Source organism: Amblyomma mixtum, chromosome 7 (assembly GCF_055824585.1).
Source record: "Amblyomma mixtum isolate Tamu chromosome 7, ASM5582458v1, whole genome shotgun sequence".
NCBI lineage: Eukaryota > Metazoa > Arthropoda > Arachnida > Ixodida > Ixodidae > Amblyomma > Amblyomma mixtum.
Window position 1 is genome coordinate 87729875 of NC_143018.1, and position 23502 is coordinate 87753376.

The 23502-nt window shown below is 48.2% G+C and overlaps 2 protein-coding genes across 4 annotated transcripts in view; one reads left to right on the top strand and one right to left on the bottom strand.

Annotated features, from left to right (window-relative positions):
• Positions 1-23502, top strand: part of LOC149336741 (regucalcin-like) — a 48663-nt gene that overhangs the window by 13411 nt on the left and 11750 nt on the right. Inside the window, exon 1 of one of the 3 annotated variants that reach the window (XM_089553093.1) lies at positions 11208-11379. The exons of the other annotated variants lie outside the window; for them this stretch is intronic. The gene's annotated coding sequence lies outside the window, so the exon portion shown is untranslated. Of the gene's footprint in view, positions 1-11207; positions 11380-23502 lie in introns of those variants that run through there. 3 annotated transcript variants of the gene reach the window in all.
• Positions 1785-22800, bottom strand: LOC149336742 (regucalcin-like). Its single transcript, XM_089553089.1, has 6 exons — positions 22487-22800; positions 13875-14085; positions 11144-11338; positions 7443-7655; positions 6889-7035; positions 1785-2066 (listed from the first exon to the last, which is right to left on the bottom strand). Exons 2-6 carry the CDS (start codon positions 14029-14031, stop codon positions 1873-1875), a joined length of 906 nt encoding a protein of 301 aa, XP_089409215.1. The 5' UTR covers positions 14032-14085; positions 22487-22800; the 3' UTR covers positions 1785-1872.

The window sequence follows — 23502 nt, forward strand, 5'->3', positions numbered from 1 at the left end:
AGCGCCAAGAGTCACTACAGAAAGCGCATCTTAAAGGGGCTCTGAAACGGGCTGAAATGAAATTGTGGTATGGGGGAAGGTTTAAGGACGCCCCTTCAGGAATATTGTAGAGCAAGAATTTTTTTAATGCTCTTGGTAGAAGTTGAGTTATCTGTAGTCAAAATTTGGATTTAGGAGTTACTCGCTCCTTCCCCCCCCCTCCCCCCTTCCTCTGGTCAGTTTTTACACGCTGGAGCGTCGGCGTTCCTCAGGCGGCCCCACCTCCGGGAGGCGGAGCTTCCTGACCAGCCGGAGCTATGAGACTTATTGGCCATGGCCATGTTAGCTGAGTGACATCTGAAAGAATGTAACCAATAGGAATCTCTGAACTGGTATACGCAGGTGCGAGTGACAGAGGAGGGCGCGAGCACGAAAAAGTCGCCGCAAAGAGACTAAAGCCCGCTTTATTCTCCAAATAGCTTTCAGGGGCGTCACAATGTATTTTTTTTCCATATAAACCGAAAGTGATCGGGTTTTCGATAAGCAGTCCCTTAAACAGTTTCGAGATCGGTGGGCACGTGTGCCTATGCTATCCCAAACTATCGTGATAGTTTGGTGATAGTGTTCTTCGTTGCACTGTTGTGCGCTGTGGTGAGTATGTCATTCCGTTGCCTGGAAATAAACAGCTCCGAATATTGCACTTTGTTTCCGTTTTCTGTTCCTCGTTCCCATCGTTTTCTGAGGGAAGCTTTAGCTGTGACAATTTTCTGCGAGCACAATAGGATGAAGGGTTGAGGAAAAGATGGACTAGGTAATTTTCAACGAAGCGCCACCGAATATCTCGCAAGACCTTTTCCAATGGTTCAGCAGACAATGGTTCATGGCCAACGCTGTCAAGTCCCTGGATTCCGTGGACGCCTTTTTGCGCGGGAACTCGCTGAAAACTTATAGAAAATCCTGTGCTGTCCAGTTGCTGCACCAAACACCGCGAGCTGAGGTATAACCTATCAGTGGAGAAGCTGTATACTCCTAATATTTAACGTGACCATTTCGAGTCCATCAGAGTTACCACTGGCTGAGCCAAGAAAAGCCTAAATTTTACTAGGGCAGCCTCAGAGGCAGTGCCCTCAGCCATTGTGTAGGACGCAGCACGGGTAAGCCGCGCTGACCAGCCAACAGTCCAGGATGGTTTCTGGCACGCTGATGTACTAGCTCCGCCATTATTATGCACTGAACTATCCCTCTTCTACTGGTGCAATTTCATTCCCTGTGCCTTAGTGTTACTCGCTATTCGCTTATACGAGAGAAGAACGCAGCACGCTTTGCCTTTGGGCCGTAAGTTACGTCTGAGTCTTTGCTCCTTGCAGGCCTTGGTTCCTTGGAAGCTAATCGACAGCCTTACAGAGTTCGCCATGATACAGAAAGGGGGGCAGTTAGATGAGGGCGGATGAGAGGGATAGGGCGTGTATATGGTGTATAGTCCGCAACACTCGCAGAACTGGGTTGATCGCAGAGATATTGGAAATGCCTTTGTCCTGCAGTGGACGAAGTCAGGCTGATGGTGATGATGAGTTTGATGATGACATGAAGCCGAAATAGTATCATCATTACCAGAAACGGAAAAATCAAAAGATGCACTCAATGGCTGTCTTTCATTGTGCGAAAACTGGGTAGGTACGCATATAACGGTCAGCGTTGTTTTCAGTAAAAATGATGATGCGCAAACCAGCCCAACCGTTTACCTTATCAAAATGGTCTGTGTTTTCCGCGCTAACGGCGCTCTCTAAAGACTCAGACACACAGCCTGTTCCATATTTTATTAGTGGGAAGGGTGTAAGAGCTGGTAAACGGAGCTAGTCATGCTGGAAAAGAAACAGTAGTAAAAGCCGCGGGCTACCCGGCGAACTCGTACGCAGGTTTTCCCTTGACGCCGAGCTCTGTTACTTGAAAGAGTAGCCCGTCTTCAGGCCCTGTGGCGTCTGTAGGATAGTGGGTGGAAGTGACGTAAAGCGTGTCGTAATTCTTCCCTCCGAAGCAGCATGATGTGGTGTATTTTGCTGGGAAGCTGATCTTGGTCAGGATTTTAGCTGCAATGACAAGGGCAAGAGAAGAAAAGATTGAACGCCTGTTCACGTAACATGGCTTGACGATGTCGTCAGTTAAGGGCACCACGGGCGTCATAATACGGTCCCTCGCAAGTCGTTTGCAACGCTGTGAAGGTAGCGGCGATTTGAACCTATCAGAACTGCGTGAGCTGCAAAACACTCTTCCGCGCCCATTGCCCTGGGACTGGTGGCTCCATCCCTGGGAAGGAAAGAGCACCAGTTTCCAGCTGCTGCGTGCCGCAGACTCTGTTGACTAGGCGGGCGCCATGTCTGTGAATGGCGGTGCACCACTTCGAAGCACGCCTCTGCAGTGCTGCGTCAATGCGGACTTTCTCTGCTAATTTAACCAGCGAATGAAACGCTCGCTGTACTTTCAAAGCACCATCTTGAACTGCATTTTCAATAAGTGCAATAATTGTTTGAAGAATAGTCAACACTGCTCAAATATTTGAAAAACTATTTGTTGTCTTCCTTGGATGTGATTGGACGAGAGTGCTCTACCTTTAATAATGCTGCAAACAACTTGTGAGATGAAGGATAGGTCCGTGGGGTACCATGGCCTTGTGTAAGATTTTTATTACGATCATTGGATTTTATCGAAGGGTAGACAACGCTGAATAAACGGCTGCTTTGTCACTGCTGTGCCAGACCATGCAACTAGCCCCATCTAGTGAAGCTAATTGGGTCGCATGTTAATTAATGCGGAGTGTTGCGCGTCGCTCCTGAAAAATTGGAGAAAAAATACTTCTGTCAAACCACCGGATTGCTCGCGCCTAAACTTCGCAAAGAAGTGGCACTTGTTGGTATTGTTTTATATTAAGCTTGGATCGGGTACTTGCTTGAATCAATGAGAATTCAGCAAAGGTTTACATCGTATGTGGCGATGCCAGAACATAAATGGCAGTTTCACAACAGCTCTACACGAAGCGCCAGCTGTTATCGACGCCAGAATGACGAAAACTTACGAACAGGCGAGATAAGCTAAATTAAAAAAACCTTCTTGGGGCGATAGATGGCGCTGTTGGCGCAGCTGTTGCGAAACCATCTGTTTGGTGCAGCATCGCCCCATTCTATGCAGAATTTAGATTAAATTTCATCGATAGAGGCAAGTACACGATCAAAGCTTAGTATTGAACAAAAATTACACCAAACTGCTCCTCTCTGCGACATTTGAGCCCCAGCAATCGAGTGGTTAAGCCGGGATAATTTTTGTTCGATTTTCTCTGAATGACGCAACGTTCAGTATGTCCCGCATATGCGGCCTATTTAAGTGAGCGTCATATCGCATTCGCATATCGCAATCCATTCAAATGGGATTAATCATGTGAACAACGACAGTGGGTCATGAGATCATCCCATGTGATGACGTCTTTTCATGCTGACTACGAACACAGCAAATTATCATCGTCAAGTAATGGGAAACACAATTTCCAGGATACTAAGTTCTTGACGGGAAACCGGTATAGAAATACAAATCATGACTTTAGGGAGATTAAGGACGAGCATCCTGGTGATTTTCACACTACAGAGCACGAGGACCGCCTTCTCGAAGTGTAAAAATTTTAGCTACAACGCACGGGATGGTGTTGCAGTTCTTTCATGCCAATAGCAAGAATCACATAAATTAAGGCTGCATATTTGGGGCTGTCACTTTATTTCCTGTTTCCACCGGCAGTTTCCTTTGATAACATGGTTCTCAAACTTTTTGAGGGGCGCACACTGCAACTTATCACATCCTGTTTTTAACACGTGGCTACGCCGTACCAACCTAAGGCTGCAGGGGAGTCGCTTCAAGTTTCTCCACCTTACGTGGCAGGCGTTATCACATGCACTTATCAAACATTATCACCCATTCCGAATGCGGATACCTTTAGAGCAGCGACAGCCTGCAGTTGTACATGTTGTATATTGCCGCCCTACCCCTATTTTTTCCTCTATCGGTCCTCCCTTTCTTTCCCTCTCCTCTACCTGCCCTTTTATTCCCGCTAGCCGCAGCTCAAGTGTTTCATGTTTCGATGGCAGATACCGCGGCTAGCAACATCTTTACCTTCCATTTTTATTTTTATTAATAATGAATAGCCACTAACATAAATGAACAGCGCCTCGACGAATGAAAAGTAAAACGACAGCTGTCACGTCAGGAGACAGAAAGAGCAGAACGGGTCAGGGAACACACTGTAGTTAATGTTTCGTAGTTCAAATAAAGAAGAAGAAATGGGCATGACCTGGGCATGTAACTTCAAGACGAGATGACCGTTGGTCCTTTTACAGCAGAGTGGATTTCAAGAAAGTGCGAGCGTAGCAGGGGCATGAGAGGGTCAGGTGGGTGGATGAGATTAGGAAGTTTTCGGGGATAAGGTGGCCACAGATAGCACAGGGCAGGGTCAACTGGAGAGAAATTGGGAGCCACTGGAAATCAATTGGGAACCCTTTGTCCTGCAGTGGGCGTATTTAGGCCTTAGTTTTCGGGGATAAGGTTTCCACAGCTAGCAGAGGGCAGGGTCAACTGGAGAGAAATTGGGAGCCACTGGAAATCAATTGGGAACCCTTTGTCCTGCAGTGGGCGTATTTAGGCCTTAGTTTTCGGGGATAAGGTTTCCACAGCTAGCACAGGGCAGGGTCAACGGGAGTGAAATTGGGAGCCACTGGAAAGAAATTGGGAGCCCTTTGTCCTGCAGTTAGGCCTTCGTTGATGATTACCGAGGCAGCGATTACCAACGTAGGTCAGCGTCGCTAAATCGATGTAGAAGCTTGTGCCCTGCTATTTCTTCGTTATGGCCACTGCTTCATTAAAGCCATGAGTTACCTAAGCCGCAATTGTTGGATGCCAATGGGCTTACCTATAGAAAAGTGGATTAGATTGGAAAACGTTTATTGTCAGCACTGAGCCCTAGTGGGCATTATACTAGGTGGCTTCGAGCCCATGGCTCTTGGTGACCTTGTGAGCCCACTCAGTGGCCCGGACTTGCGTCAACGGGTCTGAGCTGGCCAGTGAAGCCTTCCACCGCTCTAGAGAAGGGACTGGTAGTAGGTCCGCCGGTGGCGGCGCCTTTTTGCAGCTCCATAAAATGTGGTCGTATCCGGCTATCTCGCCGCATTGTTTGCAAGTAGCGTTGTATTGTGTTGGATACATGTGTGCTAGTCTCGACGTGCTAAAGAAGGCTCGCGTGTGGAGCCGACGCCACGTTACCTCCTGGCTTTTGTCGAGCTTTTTGTCTGGTGGCGGATAGACCCTCCTTTCCAGTTTAAACTGATTGGTGTATTCGTGAAATGATATGAATGCATCTCTCGTGAAATTTGGGGACTCAACCCGGCTCACTGCTCGGCTGACATAACCTCGAGCTATACTGTGAGCCAACTCGTTTCCCCTGTTCCCCGGTTGTGCCGACACCCATATTAGTTCCACCTCTCTTTGGTCCCAGTCTTGATGTCTTAATATTCGTTCTGCCTTCTGGGAGATCATACCCCGCGCAAAATTGTTGATAGCCACGTTGGAGTCGCTAATTATGGTGACTGCTTTGGTGCTGGCCATTGCCATGGCGATAGCCGCCTCCTCCGCTGTCCCTGAGATTTTTGTTTTGACCGAACCGGCCGTTAATGTTTCACCCGAGTCGTTCACGGCCACGACCGCAAAGGAGTCGCCTCCTTCGTATTCCGCCCCGTCTACATAGGTTGTGTGTTCCGAGCCTTCGAGCTTGGCTTCAAGGGCCTTTGCTCTGGCTCTCCTCCTGCCTTCGTGAAAAGCAGGGTGCATGTTTTTTTGGAAGTGGTTTAATAGTGAGTAATTTTCTAACTTCGGTCTGTAATTTTGCCTGCGCGTTTCTTTCCGGAATTCTATCATGTAATCCTAGGTTGGGTTGCTCAGGATCTTTCTCCCCGGGGGTGAGGTCGCAAGCCTCCTTAATTGCGCAAATATATGTGCCTCGCATAGTTTCGTGGTGGTGTTGTAGATCCCCAGTTTAAGAAGTCTTTCCGTAGGTGTGCAGTGGGGCAGCCCCAAGAAAAGTGGAGATCGCGGACAGCATAGCTGACGTTTAAGACTGTCACCGACGAGCGCTGGTGCTCTTGTATCCAGCCTAATTGCGCGTTCAAAACGGGTCATTGTGATGGACTTACTACAGCACTCCACATTTTGCGCATTGCACTGTCAAACACAATCTCAGGATGTCGGCTGCGCAACCGCGCCAATCATGCCGCGAAAACGGTAACTAAACTGCACATGACACATGAGCAGCACAGCGCGCTTGCTTACAGAGGGCCATGTGCAGCAAGGAGGCTGGGGAACAAGGACCGACTTTTACAACCCTGTCAAGGCACAGCGGGCCGGACGCACCGCCCTGCGTGACGTATAGTTCACCGGGCCGCACGCTCGCCTTTCGACACGCCGGCGTCAAAATTTTGCTGCGCCAAAGTAAATGTATATGAATTGTCCGCACAAACGCTCCCAGTGGGCCCCGCTGCCCACAAAGTGAACGTTTTCCTACGCAGGATAAGTTTTGCGCATGTTTTTTTCACTGCTCGACAGAGCAGGTTACGAGTGAAAATGTCAGTTTACCGCATCGAATGACTACGGAGCTATCGCGCCCTGTTGCAGATCGATATACTATACGCGATATTGACAGTGAGGTTCATCTGGGGTTCGTTATACCCATTTGGAAGAAAGTTTTCCTTCGTAAAAAGAAGCTCTCAGATACATGGTCGTCTGTGAGAGCTGGCAGGGGGAATAGCTGTTACTTCGTTATACCCGATATTCTGCTATATAACCGTTTCGTTATAACGAAGTTTGATCATGAGTTTCACCCACCCGTTTCCGGGTCGATCTGCACCACAGCTGCGCCGGAAAAGCAGGTGAGCCAGATCTTGTCGTTGACGTCGATGGTCATGCCGTCGGGGTAGCCCAACTGCTGGTAGCCTGGAGTGACCTTGAAGTCCGCCAGAACGCGTCGATTGCCTACAAGAAGAATCAAAAAAAGGCTACTTCTAACGTATCTTACTCCTATTGCTCGCATATTATTGGATTGAAAAAATGGCCGGAAGTGGCTGACTTACCATCATTTTCCATCTCCTCCCCCAAACAAGAAATTTTGAAACGGAAACCACCCCATAACATCGTTCCTTCGACAATACTGCATTTCGCCACTGGAGCCTTAATGGGGAATCACTAACTGCGGCAGCGGGGCATGAACTAAATGCTTATTTGTAATTTAGAACGTCTACATATTCTACACATTTATCTAGTCTACGCATTTATCTAACACCTGATCCATGGCACGGGCGTGGCAAGTTGGCGAGTGTCCTTGGTGCGCAGGATATGCGGCGATTAAGTACTGTGAAGCGCGTCGATAGAGCTAAACTTACTGATTTCACCGGAGGCCAAGTCGAAGTCGAAGGCGTATGTCTTTCCTGGCACGGAGTCGTTGTAGAACATGGTCTTGTTGTCGGCCGTCCACGTGATGCCGTTAGACAGGGAGATCTTGTCGAGCTTGTGCTTCAGCTGCCCCTTGGAATACGACCAGAAGTTGTTCTTTTCTAGGGTCATGCCTTCTAGGTCGACCTTGACCGGCATCGAACCTGAAATACGACACGGAAGAATGGTCTGTCCGGTGAGCAGGAAGTTCACCTGTATGGTGCACTTTAATAAGGCGGAAGCGTTGTGGTGGTGGGCTAAGCAGTCGCACATGGTGCTACCGACTAAACGAGATTATTTCTAAAGTTCTGACGTGTCAAGCGCTCACGCCGGTGCATTGTGTTGGATGTGCATCTTTCAGTAGTGTTTATCTACTTTGCTGCAGCTAGTAGAACTACATACAGGGCCCTTTGTGACACGAGATGTGTGTATGCGCGAGACTGATCATATTTTACGGCCGAAGAGCCATTCAGATGCAAACAACATCTATTATGTATGAACGTATCATTTCATTCACACATGATCTCGTGTCGTTGAAATTGTAATAAATTACCAAAGTCCGAGAGCCAGTGGGTTGCAAATAACACCTATCAAGTATGGACGTATCAATTCACTCACACATAATTTCGTGTCACTGAAGTTATAATAAAACATATGTTATATCTGTCATCTGGTATGAGCACTTCTTGGAAATTATTCAGTTTGTGATACTGATCATCTATTCCTCGAATAGCTTTTTTCTCCGGCAACACTGAAATCGGGATTCCAAACCATTTCGCTTGAAGTTTGGTACAACAAACAGGCATAGCGGCGTCTTTCACATGAGGTTCTTGCTGTACAGGCGTCTTTGGCACGTCTTTACTGTTTGCCGTTTTGCTCTGGGCATGTTCCATTGGCTGGATTAAGAACGCGTGCTGTATTCCCTTCTCTGTCGAGCGCGCAACTATATTTCACGCAAGTATCGTCTGTTTCCGTGAGAAAAACAGGTACTAACGTGGCGCTTTCTTTTTTTTGTTATCGCGTCTTGTTTGCGCAACTGGCGCTGCAGTTTCACTCGATTGCGCCGCACCTTTATATATGGTGAGTTGAACACGTAATACTCAAGCCACTGAAAAAAAATATAATTTAACTTGCAGTGCAAAAGTAGTCTGGAAGGCTGCAGCCACGCCATCCGCGATTTTTTGAAAACAGCGCGAAAGACAAGGACACAGATAGAAAAGACACACACAGCGCTGAACTGAAAAGAGCCCGCCAAACGAGAAATGAAGCTTACAAGGGTAGACGTTGTTGAACCAGGCTAGTTGTTGAACCATGATTCTTTAAAACAGCGTAAAAGGCAGCAATGGGCAGCGATGTTTAGGCTTTCCGTTAAAGCGGAAACCGGTTCCACACTATTTGGTACTTTTTGTTGACAGCAGTAATTTGCGTAGTGGGAGATTATAGACTCGTTAACGCTCCTACTACCGCCTCTGAGCTTGGCTCTTAGGTTGTTTGAAATATTCGCTCGAGCTTTCAAGCAAGTGAAGAACTAAGAGCGTTCTGGTGTGGGCTAGTTGCTTCATGCTTAATAAACGGATTCACACAGCGTTGTTGTTTTGTTTGTTGGCCTTATGCGGATAGCTTCTCCTCTGCCTTTTAAAGGCTTTTAATGGTTTTTACCGTCTTAATTGTTTGGCCGGTGGTGGTTCATGTTTTTCCTTTATTTTTAGTTTCTCTTTTATACGATTGTCACTTTTTCCGTGTTATTTGTTGGTGTCGGTTTTTTTTTTTTGTTTTCGCTTTTAGCCTGCTGATTGTGCCTATTGCCTATCAACTTTTCATTTTTCTTACCCCTTTTTCATCGCCATTTCATCCCTGTCATCTTCTCGTCTCTTCAACTCGATAATGCTCCTGGCACCGCCGATGGTAATGGCATACGCACCTGTGCAATTCCCATGCTTTTACGCCTTATCGCCCTCTTAAATGTTTTATGTAGTCCAAAGATTCCGTTTGCCTTGACGTACTCATTTTCTCGCTTTTCTGAGCTGTATAGTTGTCGAAGGCTGTAGCTGGGTCATGCACATCTGTAATCTGGTGGTCCTTTTATCATTTTTTCAGTAATGCTATAGAATGATAGTGCATGCACTTCTCATGAATTCATTCGAGCTGTGTAATGACTCGCCAAGCGTGTGAGGCGTTCTTTCGCTGTGTTCCCTGGCTGGCAGTGTATGAACTGGTCCGGAAAAATGGTATAGATTTGTGCTGGTTTTTTCATGCAATAAAGAGTAGGTAGTCAGCGCCCATCCTGTGTTTTTCGTGTTCCTTCTGTCCTCGTTTCGTAGCGCTGTGTGAATCTGTTTATTAAGTAAAAAACGCCGGAAAAAGAACGGGCACGAACGCTGTCGCGTCTGCACCAGCACCGACGCAAACACCGCGCTGAAGATTCCGGAACTTTTTCCGCCGTCGTCTGCCGGGATTGTTTGCGAAAAGAGCAGAATCTGAGATGAACGTTTTGCCTCGCACACAGAGAACACTGTGAACGCCACTAAGCGATTCAATGACGCCGATTTTTATACGGTGTCGTTGTAGATCGTGCACCTGGATAGGCAAATGCATAAGGACTGAGCAGTGCTTCAAGCAAAGCACAATATATGAGCGCTCACCTAAAAGGGCACCTGCACTGCGAATAGGCTTCGAATATGACCACTGAGTGACTAAAATTTTACCACATCTGCAACATTTGGAAATTTAGAAAAAAAAAGGTATTGCAATTGAGGCTTAAAATTCCACTAAATGACTAAATCCACACAAATCTGGGATGAATATTTTGGACCCAATAACGCTAATACACTTCTCGATCCACTGATGACTACTGCGCCGTCTGAGATGTCGAAAATTGGTCGAAATTTCCGGAGCCCTTCACTACGGCGTCCCTCATAGCCTGAGTCGCTTTGGGACGTCAAACACCCATAAATCAAACCTATTTAGCACATTTGTGGACAATCAGTGAAGAATTTTTACTACTCAAGATATAGCCGAATCAATGGCATCACCGATAGACCTAACAACGATACCTGCATGCTTTCTTTGCGCATCTAGCGCTACCAAGCGCTCCCTGGGGGCGCCCCGTAAGTTTTTCTCTGCACTTTGCGCAGGAATAGTGGAAGTGGTACATTCTGCTGGGCAGAGAAGCCATTGAGAAACATGGCTACGCCAGGAGTGGAAATGCCCTTAATTCATTCCTAGTTTTCTTTCGTACCATAATTATTTTACACAGTGCGTGAAGACTGACTGCTTGCGGAAGCTAAATAATCTACTCTTTTTTTCATATTTGGTGCCCCGCCGCGGTGGCTTAGTGGTTACGGCGCTCGGCTGATGACCCGAAAGACGCGGGTTCGATCCGGGCCGCGGCGGCTGAATTTCGATAGAGGCGTAATTCTAGAGGCCCGTGTTCTGTGCGATGTCAGTACACGTTAAAGAATCCCAGGTGGTCGAAATTTCCGGAGCCCTTCACTACGGCGTCTCTCGTAGCCTGAGTTGCTTTGGGACGTTAAACCCCGATAAACCAAACCATATTTGATGCGGTTGCTTTCAAGGCCTTTCATGAGCAATGTGTGAAGAAGCAACAGCGCCACTAATTACCCGAGCTCTATGGCGCTGCACGCGCACTCACCGGCCCAGAGGCGTCCGAGTGCGTCGCACTTGCCGTCGTTGATGCGTGTGGGCACCGGGGAGTCCTTGTCCAGCATCTCGGCCAGCAGCGTCTTCTCCTTGGTGTCCAGGTCCAGCCGGTAGACGCCGTTGCCCATGCACACCACCAGCTTGCGGTTGTCCTCGGCGTACGGAATCAGGTTGCCGATCTCGTCCTCTGCGCATGCACAGCACATAAAGCTTCCAAAGAAAAGGCTGGTAAGTGGCTTTGACGGACATTTCGCACCGAAGCCAAAGTCTAGCGTTCAGTCGTTTCTTAAGTGAAAGTATGCAGATAACTTTATCAGAGTCATTCATGGTGAAGAAAAGCGTTGTCTTTCAGGCGCTAGCAAGACGGAGTGTACAGTCGGGGACAAAAGTCTCTGGACCGCGTGCTCCGCAAACAAAGCCGATAGCTCTATTAGCCGCTGGCTGGAGACCAGTCTTGAGGCGGTGAAAGTCAGAATTCTGTTCTTGGTCTCCAGCCAGGGACTAATAGTTACGCTATCGTTTACGTTTGCGGAGCACGAGGTCCAGAGTCTTTTCTCCGAATGTATATAAGATTAGTGCGTGGCTGTGCGCACAGCTCGAAGCGTTAGACAAGCTTCTCTCTTTGCAGCATAGACTGAGAAGGCCTTATTTCCAGGAAACGTGGAGAGGTCAGCGGAAAGGACGTGTCTCTGACCTACCTCGGACCTCTTACTCCACACTGGTGGAAAGAATGAGGTAGAGTGTGTAGATGGGAGGGGATGATGTCACGATACAATGAGCTGCATGAAGCGTGCAACACGATGCATATGTCCGCGCCCACAGAGGTTGGAGCACATACTCCGTCGTATGTCTTTCTCCAGCGCAAAGGCGACACTATCCGAGTGCGATTTTAGATGTTCAGGACTGCAAACTTAATGCAATGACCGTTCAGCCACAAAGGCTGTTTTCTCCTCGTGGAGCGGGAGCAACGTGAAGCCGTTATACCGGATAATTAGACGAAGCCGAACCCAAGCAGCAGAGGTAATCGGCCAAGTATTGCAAATGAAAGCTTTCACTCTGGCCTTTTCTAGGGCTGGCCTTTTCTAAGGCTGGCCTTTTCTAGGGCTGGCCTTTTCTAGGGCTGGTCTTTTCTAGGGCTGGCCTTTTCTAGGGCTCGCCTTTGCCAATACTTTTCCAATACTGGGCCTATTACCTGTGCTGCTTGGGAAGTTGTTCCAGTGCGGCGTCAGGCTGTTGTGAGAATGCTTTTCATATCTGCATGTCGTGACCAAAGAAACGGATTGATTTAAGCATTAGCGAAAGGCCCGACATTTGAGAATATAATGCAGTGAAGTCCAAGAGAAGTACGACATGGAAGGATAGCGTACCGACACTCGCCAGTCAAAGACCACCTACGTGCTCTGTGATCATTTAGAATCGATCCCTGCGCAGAGCCTATTAACCTGAGCGCCAGTCAAGTCGGTAAAAATGACCTTAGAGTATGCGAGAGCTCCCAGAAGGAAAGAGAGAAAGAACCAGCTAAATCATTGTTGTATACTTCGAACGCTAAAAGGAGACACTGCATACGCTGTCTAGAGAAATGCGTGGTGAGAACAGCATCAAAGAGAGCATTGTCATGAAGTACGAGCATTTACAGGTTCGTCGACTCTCAGGGAAAACACGCGAGCACACGGCTGTGCTCTTTGGAGGCCTACTACATCCGACACGGCCAGGCATCGAAGCGAAGTGGCAGATGACGCGAAGCACCGCAGCCACGTTCATATCTCCTGCACCACTTTGCTGCGATGGGCGGCTGTGTCGCGTATACTGGCCCTCTAAAGAGCGCGGCCAGGCGATTGCATGTTCGCTCCAAGAGTGGACCACCCTGTACACAGCGTGCCACACATGATGCTGATGCCTGAAAGGCGGTACGATTTTCCAGTCAAAAAGCAACACAGAGATTGTCCCAGAGTACTAAATTTTGTGTCGCGCAGTCGACACAGCAAAACGCCTTGTCCTAGCGATTGCATATTTTTTTCTATCACTCTAGATAGGCCAGTTTTTTGTTTTTTGTGCGAACTTCCTCAATAGCTTACTGGAATAAGTGACACCAGGCATAATGCTCGGCTTCACCAAGGGAGAAATCCTTCAGAAAGGTGCGACGCTGGTACAAGCGTCCCCGCTTGAACCAAGACAATGTAATGCAAACAAGGTAGACGCTTGGACATGCTGGTTAGACATTATCGGTGCAGTGCATACGACGAGGACGAGAAAAGACACAGACACAACGCTGAACACAACACAGCGTTGTGTGTGTCTCTTCCCGCCCTCGTTGTATGCACTGCACCGATAATGTAAGGCAGACTAGTGTTTTGCTTTAGGAAGGATCCAAGCCTCACCAAGGCGGATGACCTCCGTCTCGGTCCTGGTCTGCGGGTCATAGCGCACCTAACTGTTACAGTTAAGGAGCCTAGCTGTTACAGTTCAAAGGTTAACTATTCAATATTAGTTAACCAGCCTGCTAGTTAGCATGTCACGGACCTCTGTATTCTGATGTATTACACCACTGACAATGATATGGCGAAGAAAGCTCTCTTCTAACTCAAAAATCCTATTTTTAAAAATTGTTTACAGTCTTAGGTGAAACACCCTGCCTATCAGGATGGCATCGTTTCTTTCTTCGGCATCTGGATGCCATCGCCACCCATCAATGAATAAAGCAAAAAGCAGAAACCAAGCCTCACCAAGCCTGATGACCTCGGTCTCGGTCCTGGTCTGCGGGTCGTAGCGCACCACCTCGTGCCCGTGGGCATCGTCGAACAGAAGCGTCCCGCTCCGTTCGTCCCAATGGGGTCCCTCGCCCAGGATGCTCCGCCGCTTGCTGGCCACTTCCACTTTCATCGTTCTGAAGGGGACGGGGCTAGCTGTCGACGTCCAGGAGGATACGGCAGCACACTGAGGAGTAACGGAAAGCGACCGGCGGTGCAGCGCTCGATGATTGGGAGCCTCTTGAGGGCTTCAAGGCGGCAAGCATGCGTTCGGCGCAAGATATACCGAAAACCGATAAGAAACCTATAGAAGATAGCGCCTGGACTGTAGACGCACACTGGGAATATTTATAGCTGCTACTGGTGATACAGATAACAGGTTAAACGAGGGACTCGGTAGCGAGGCCACGAAGGTTGGCGCACGTGTGCAGTGATTTGAAACTTAAGCTGTTCCTTCGAAATTTCGTGCCAATGTTAGGCTGCATCACAGAACAGGCGGGGGACCAATGAAAATAAATAAAACGATGTGCTGTGGCACATTGCGTGAGAAAGCAAACGACCAAAGAAAATGGTAGGGTGTTAACTTCGCTAAACAGAGTAGACGTGCGAAAACATGTGCTTAGCATCATTGGCTGATGGTTTTGCTTTGATCGGTCATCGACACGTCTGGCAACTATTAGATTCAGGTTAAGCTCTGATCAAGGTCAAGCTGACCTGATCTGTTCGCGCTGCGGATGGAAGTTGATGAAGACTACGATGGGCATGTGCACAGCGCGAAAATTTCTGCAGTTCAACACGAGACGTGATCGGATTTTCCCGCCAGTAAAGAAAAAAAACTGCGACATAACATAGTGCTCTGGTGCACTGGCAAGCGAAGCTGAGTTTTTTCCGCCGCCGCGGGTTCGAATCCCAGTCGCAACAATATTTATTATTTATTTATTTCACAGACATTAAACCCAACATGGCGTCGATGATGCTAGGCAAGAGCTCAAGACCGCAAAATCTGTTGGCGAGATTCATGGTCGGGGTTGCGGAGCGTTTAAGTGCTTTCACACTAAAAAATGACCAAAAGTAGGGAAGTCGGTGAGACTATATGGAAACGCTCGTCTGTATATTCCCTGTGCTTGGGTTGGAAGCGGTGTACACTTATTAATCCCTGAAAGGTCCCAACAGGGGCTTAACGTGAGCGGTGAGCGTGTGTATGACGGTTACCCAGACAACACCAAACGTCCGTAGGACATCCCAAAAATGTATGCACGTCCCACATCCCTAACAGCATGTCCCTGAGACATCCGTATGAAGTCCGCAGTGGGATTATCCCGGAAACAGTCGCGACTCGAACGTTACACGGACATGACGTCCGTATAAAATCCGCGGTGGGATCATCCCGAAAACAGTCGCAGATCGGATGTTGTACGGAAGTGTTTGTATTCAGAGGGTCTGAATCGTGCAGATGTCCATACAATTCTCATGAGCGCTCGAGTGGCACACTCCACTGTCCTTTCCGACATCTTTGGCTAGCAGGCTTGATACAGCTGTTTGGGAACTGAATTATTAGCAACTGAATTGCATTAGTATACATGAGCTGGCTCTTGCATCCAGGCAGGCAGATTTGTGCATTTGGTACTAGTGCAACGCTCAAGAAGTACACTTGAAACGTATTAGGGCCAGTATATGGTGAGATTGCAGTGTCTGGTAACCTGTGTGGAGTGCTAGATCCGCTGGTTAGATGCGTTGATTGCATGTAGCTTATTACAGTAGCGCATTTACGTCTTCACCCGCAATTATTTTTTTGTCAACTAGCCTGCACTAATGCAACACTTTTCTCTCTGCCTCTCAGGCCACACTGCGAGTAATGATCGCCGTGTCGTCATATGAAGCAGCCGAAGGTCGCCTTTGGGACGTCTTAAGCTAGTCAATAAACATCATTTGCACAGACGTCAGTAGTTTGAATCTCCGACTGGAGCTAGGTCTTGCCTCCTCCCACTGAAATGGAGACCAAAGACCGTTTCAAACGATAACACGCACAAGTGAAGCTGTTCTCGAAAGCGTGCTGAAGCGGATTCGGTTCCGAAACGCGTTTATCACCCCTTACTCCGTATCTCCAAGGCCAGAGATATATGCTCTTTATCTTTGATGTTTAGTCTACGCCGTAGACAAAAATCCGCTTTGTGAAGGGTGCTCTTTGTGAAAACAAAGGGTCACCTCGCCAATGGAAAAACATCTTGGGCCGCTTATCCGTGGTAAAGCAACAAGTTGCGTAACCGTATCAAAGTCTTGTCCAATATCAAGCGGGTGAGGTCAATAACCTATCAGTAGGTTGCCTTTCGCTGGGCGAAAATTAGTTTTATCCATCCTGAACGGCAACGAGGAAAGCTCGCGAGCAATGAGAGGTACCATACCTCAACCGTGAGTAACTGAATGGCGCTCACAAGCCCAACAAAAAACGCAACAACGAAAATTCATCGAGTTTTCTAGACATGTTGTTGGCCGAGTGTAATTTTGTAGCCGAAAGCCTGCGTTTGGGTGATGCTAATGAATAACTTTTCCTTTATTTCTCGCAAAGTAAATACTGATCTCTTGAAGTTACTAAGGTCACGGCGGAATAAAAACATTTAATTCTTGTAAATATGTGTCATGTATTATTTGTCAGACGTCGTGATTGAGTTTCTTTGGCCAAAAATACCTTGTAGTGTTCTCCTTATTCCGCGCATATGCTTCCCTTGTGTGCAGAAGGGTCGAAAGCTGCCTCGCATGGCAGCTCCCGCACTGGTCTTCATCCATGGGTCTCATGTCTGCTGAAGAGCTCAGGTTGTCAGATCTGTTTTCTCATGTCAACGGTGGCCTTTCTTTTCCTTTCAGTAAATTTTCAGCTGACTGCTGTACACAATAGTAAACTGCTGAGCCGTTTACGTTATTTTTAGACGATTCCGCAGTGATGGCTTGCCCGCCAATTGCGCAGCATTCCCCAAATGTATGTCGCAAGAGCGTGCACGTTGAAGCGTTGAACCTGAAGTAATCGCGCCTGCATTGGCTCTGCATTGGGCGCCTGCCGAAGCCAAGCAGCGTCATAATGGTCCTAACAAGAGACGCGCAACTCCTCTCCGTAGTGTCATTAGGGCGTCGATGAGCGCCCTAATGATTCCACGGTGACTTGCGAGGCGTATACGCCACGGGCTTGCGCGCCCAGCGCCACCCCGCGTCAGGCGCGAGAGCAGCTACCCGGTCGCATCTCCCGGCGCGTGTGCGTCACTGCGGGCGCCTATTTTTGCAATATATAGTGTTTTTGTATAGCATGCGCAGGAACACTATACTGAACTCCACCTCAGTAGTTCGACCAAAGCTGCTATTAGCGCAGATGCGACATTCTGGCGATGCAGATTGTAGTGCCAGAGTAAAATGGGCCTATGAGATAGCACGCTAAATATAGCGCAGGTAGAGTCTGGTAAGTAACCTCCGAGCACACCTTCAGCAGCGACTATTGCAGAGACGCAGTAAATGGTTTGGTTTGGCTTATTGGGGTTTAACATCCCAAAGCGACTCACTCAGACTATGAGGGACGCCGTAGTAGAGGGCTCCGGAAATTTCGACCGCCTGGGGTTCTTTAACGTGCACTGACATCGCACAGTACACGGGACTCTAGAATTTCGCCTCCATCGAAATTCAGCCGCCGCGGCCGGGATCCAACCCGCGTCTTTCGGGCCAGCAGCCGAGCGCTGTAACCAGTGAGCCACCGCTGCGGGGTGAGACGCAGTAAATAGTGAATAGCCAGCTTAAGGCGGTGAGATGCGACAACTAAAGGTTAAAATTTTTCGTAACTATGAGGGCTTCACCTTTCTTGTGACGAAAAACTGTAGCGATATATGCAGTAGTAATTTGAAGAATGGCGGAGTAATGTTCTGCTGAAGTTCAGTGGTCATTGTTGCTCCGATCGGGGATGGGAGCGGCTTCCAGTAGGAGTCTCACAGAACGATGCAGGTGTTCGGCAACAAGAGTCATATATTTTCTCGCCGTTAATGAATGGGCCAGTCGGGCATGACTGCCAGGAAATAACGCGGAAATCCTCGGGCGACCGCGGGAGCTCTGAACTTGCGACCGCGAACAGTCGCTGCACCGTCCAAACACTCGCCACCGGACCCCGGTTCCTACGGCGTACAGCACGCCCACGCTTTGTTTAATATCAGCAGTTAATAAGGCAGCTAGGTTTACCTCAAGGAAATACGCTAGCTACTCCAGCATCACCGATATTAAATCATCTCTAAATTTAAGCGCACTTGAAAAGCGGAGACTTTTCACCCTGATATGTAACTTTTACAGGCTTATGCGCAATTCGCAATTGTTCCTTGCCATATTTACCATTGGAATAAACTGCCTCCAGAAATGGTTTCCGAAAAAAATTATGACGCATTTGTTACCAAACTGAAGTGCTTACTCCATGCTTAGTTATTATTAATACAGTGTTGCTAGAATTGAATTTTGTCTTCTGCGTTGTTGTCTACGTATGTGTATGTTCTCAAGCCTTTCTTTTACCCAGTTATGTTCACTCTTTATTGGAGCGCGTTTGTTTATGCTTTTCAGATTTCAAATATCACTTTGTTATGTACCTACTACAATTACTATGGGTTTTTCAACCTCCCTATGTAATGCCCGTAAAGGGCCTTTAGGGTACGTGAATAAAAGAAAAGCTGTTCCGTGTCATTGCTTTAAGCGGCCGGCGGCCGCGACTGTCGCCTTACTCCTCGGGTGCCGCCGCCTGGACACGCCGTGTTTACGACACCCATGCGACAGGCGTGCGACATCCGGGGATGGCCGGGTCCCAGGACGCCGCTACTGAAGCCGGACATGGTTTAAGCGGCTGCGAGAACTGCGGGTCAGGATTCGGCCGGCGCTAGAATACACCTAGTGCCAGAGTGCTGACATTGTTACTACAGGCTGTTTTTTAATGCGTGGTAGTCAACATTTGTGAGCATCGTCCGTGTAACGGCACTGACGCGACGGGGATTCCGCGGCTTTCCGACGACGGAGCAAAGCCATCTTTGTATCAGAGTAAAGAGCAGGGATCAGAGCTTCCGCTGGTTGCATGGACGCATTTCTCTGACCAAAAGCGAAAGTCAAAGCGTTAGGTGTCACTCATTCCTTCAGCATTTCGTAAAGAATTACAGTAGAGTGTTTCTGTTTTTCGCGCATTATATGAGAGGCTGAGCAGTGCAACAAAGCTGTCGATTTGTTATGCAAACGTGCAATACGTGCAATCGTACATCTCCTATACTCTGGCGCGGTAGCCCATTATGAAGGGACCCCGCATGTTTGCTTAAGCTCGTCTTTACCAAAAATTCAAAATTTATTCAGCGTAACTTTGATTATCGAGAGCGTTCAAATCTACGAAGCTTTCTAACACCCAACTGATTGCAAAGTATCCTGCATGGTAATGTATTTATTCATTACGATGTGCCCACTAAAAGCCATAGGCACTTTACAGTGGTGCATTCAGAGCAGTGAAAAGAAAAAAAAACAATTAAAAGAGTAAAGAAAAGCAACAAAAGAGCAATTGAAATGGTGAAGACGATGGCAATGACAGCTGACCGCTGCAGTTCACTAAGGCAGGCGAAATTTATGTGCCAGAGTGGCAGCGGAAAACAGGAAATATGTAGAGCATACTGCCGCATTAATTTTAACCGCAAGGAGGTTTTGACAGTGTATCCCGAAATCTCGACACATGGGCGTTTTTTACTTTCACCTCCATCGAAATGCGGCATGCGCTTGGTTCGAACCTGTGACGCGGTGTTCACCAGCCGAACGCCTCCGAGCATGGAGGAAGGAAAGAACTAAGGAGAGGCCCTGACGTCACATTTTGTAAAGCCGCCCCGAAACCGGAAGTTGGCTTGGCTCTCCTCACTATCTGCCTTCTCCACCGAGCTACGGGGCGGGTTTCGCGCGCGGCTCGCAAGCGCTTCGTAAAAGAAAGGTATAAAAAAAAACGCGCCGCTCGCCGCTACACCTCCCTCCCCGCAAACACGCACCTATACACAGACCGGCGCACAGGTGCGGTGAACCTTTTGCGACGCCAGGCGAAGAAAGACGACATTGCGCGCCGCTCACCATCCTTCTCGGGCTACCGTACACCCGCCGTGCGGCCTTCGAAACGCAGCTCAGCATCGCCGAGAGCGGCTTCATGTTTCTGTGCTGTTTGGTGAGGTGCAAAAGTTCGCTGATCAAAACAATCAACGCTTCTTCGCGTGTCGAAGCGCGGTTCCGGAGTGCCACCTTTTCGCGAGATTCATTTCAATGCATCGATCGCTCCGTGCAACGACACCAAGTTTGACGAACAAAATATCAAATGAGCGGTTATTTGCCGCATTTAAAAGCAATCCTAGATGCGTGCGTAACGTCACGACGCCAGGCATGTAGACTTTAACACGCAAGGCCGAACACACCGTGCCGAAAGCCCGTCCGCCGCCACCGAGAAACACTCGGGCCCCTAGCAACAACGACGCTAACGACGCCGTACGCCGTTGCTAGTGGCCCGAGTTTTCTTAGCAACAACCATGGAGGAAAAAAAACTAAGGAGGGAGCATGACGTCACGCGGCCAGCGTTCGCAAGCCGAGTGTTTTGAAGTCGTTTTCTCCCTCAGTTTTTCGCTCTCCGAGCCGGTCCTTTATGTTTTGATTCCGGTATGTTTTAGTGCGCGCGTATGCGCGACCCACGGCGCGGGCGTCTACAGCAAGGAAGTTGATCTACAGTTAGTCTGCCGCGCTAATCGGCGCATGCGCGCGCGCAGCGGGGCTAGACTTTACCGCACGCTATCATGTGGTGCGATCACGGGGGGACACACTCTCCTTTTTTTGCTATATCTTTACTTGTTAAGACTAGGCTTCAAGGTTGTCGCCGGACGCTCCCTCCTCAGTTTTTTTTCCTCCATGGCAACAACGACAACATTGCTAGTGGCCCGACTTTTTAAGCCTAAATTTTGACGTCACTTCCGCCACATTCTCGCCAATGCATTGGGAATACGAAGGGCCTCTCCTTAGTTTTCCTTCCTCCATGCCTCCGAGCATTTAAACGGGCGTTTACATGATTTGGACAACGTAAAGCCGATTCGATGTATCAAGCTGAAACGAGCGCGTCGGAAGCTTGTAAACGTATTTCAGTTTCAGTTTGATTTATTTTCGTAAAAGCGGCAGGGACTCGAACAAAAGCTAAAAATGGTTCACTTCACGAGCTTCAAGCCCTTGTGTATAAGGCATACAGCAGTTGTGCAACATATTTACATATACAGTACTTAATTTTCAGGACAAACTTTGTACCGGAAAATAGATGTGCAAACCCACTGCATGAACTGAAGCTAACATAATAAAATAAGAATATTGCATTTTCATCTCGGAAGATTGTATAAGCACAACAGATATATACAGGATAGAAAAAAATATACATCATCATTATACAATTCTTAGTGAAGGTACCATTTTTTTGATGACACAAAAAAGTCTTCAACATTGACATGCTAATATTTTCTAAATTGATACTGTGACTGTGCAGATAGTTAAGTAACGATGGAAGGGAATACTCTAACATCTGACGGCTAAAATTTGTACGTAAAAAAGTAACCTTCCAGATTTCTGGCGACCGAGATGTCAACCTACCTTCCCTTAAACTTAAGTTTGCTAGGGATGGAATAAGGGCCTCATCGCTATGGAGATCTTGTTCATATCTTCTGGCCAAGTTGAAATAATAAAGGCCATGTATGGAAAGTATTTGGAACTTCGTGAAAAGGCTTCTGGTGTGGGCTGGTTTGGCGTCGGGTTGGTCAAAGTTAGCCCCATAGTAGCCTCGTTTTCATAAACATGACAAAAACGGGTCAAGGGGCGTCGGACTGAGCGCAGCCACTCTCACCGGACGACTGCGCGTAAGACCTCGATTTGAGCGAGTCAAGCCCGGTGGCACACGTAGCGTCGAGCAGGGCGGCGGGAGCATGCAAAGGCAGTGTCCAATACCGTGGAGTGTTGACTCACTCTTTCGCGCAGACACGCCGACATCAGTACTGAAAAGGTTCATATTTCTCTTCTCATTTCCGCTTCCCCGTCTCTAAGACTCCGCATTGTTTACTTGTTTGCTGGAAAGCGGGTCGGTCTACGTCAACCTACCTCCTTCAAAGCTGCTCATTCAGACCGACCTGACTACAGCACAGACCGACTAGCTCCCGCTTACATGCCTCTGAAAAAGTTAGCGCAATACAAAAACAATCACGAGAAACACAGGACGACGCGCTATTGACAACGGCGCGTCGTCCTGTCTTTCTTTCTCGTGATTGTTTTTGTATTGCGCTAACTTTTTCAGAAACTATACACCAACTCGCCTAGCAACAAGTTTTACTTGAGTACTTTATATGCCTCCTACAGACTCATTTCAGCAAGAAAGACCGATTCCCGCCGGTGTTGTAAGCAGTTTATGTAATGTCAGCCGTGCACCTTTCTAAACCCGACACCTAACTTCGACTCGCTCCTGTCGGGCTCATATAAAGGACGGTGAAACAACCGCAATGGGTTATAATACAGCAGTCATGTATCTACTTCCAAAATGCTCGACTCACCTGAAGGAATTTGACAGAACTTCGTTGGTGTGCAGCTTACTATACGTTGAAACCAGCCGTTGATATCTTCAGGGATGCTTCTGCTACCTTCAACGACGTGCTCACCGCGAAAGAGCCAAACAGTTGTTTCCGCACTAGACGCCACAGCGCAAACAGCACAACAACAACGTCGTCAGCCGCAACGTCGACACGAATACGCGACACCAGTGCCCCGGGGCCAGACCGTTGGAAGACGGCGAGGCCTTGCCACGCGCGCGTAATCACGACACCGAGACGTATGCGCGTTGCCAATTATGCTAATCGAGGTCGTCGGTCCCTTCGGCTCTGCTCCCCCCGAGTCTTCCTGCCATCTGGCGGCCCTTTCAAGATAAGAGCCTTCCTCTAACCGAGCGCGTGGCGGAACTGCTGTGGTCGGGCATCCGTTCAACCTCCTTCGCATGCACTCTCGGAAGTTTGGAAGCCAGGCTAGAGGCTCTAATTTCCTGCAGCACGTCGCGAAGTATCCGCAAACCGAGATCGCGTGTTAGCACGGCATCTGGCTCTAATATAAAGCACACTCTTGTTCAAGCGTTTGATGGTCACCATAAGTCGCGAGCGTTGCGGAAAAGTATTGCGCTTCAACCGCTACGAATGCGACGCAGTGCTTTCGTGATGCATTGGGCAGGTGCCTGCCACGCTGCTTGTACCAACTAAAAAAAAAAAATCGTAATTTTATAAATTTCTCGAAAGGTTTAATGAGACGCCTACCGCGCAGGGTCAGAATTAACTGCCGTCTTTCCATCCGACAGCGCAGTTTCGTCGCGAGTGGGTTAAATTGTTCTGTTTCTTATGCCTGTATAGGTGTCGGTACTTGGCTGAAGACAGACACTTGAAGCCTGGGAGTTTCCAGTTATGGAATACAGTCTCGTTGCGTGATTCCGTCCTCTGAAGATCGCAGTAACTTACTTCTGGTTTAGCTTCCTAGCTGTTCTTGCAGCTTCTAAACGGCCGTTCTAACTTAAAGCCTAGCACACAAG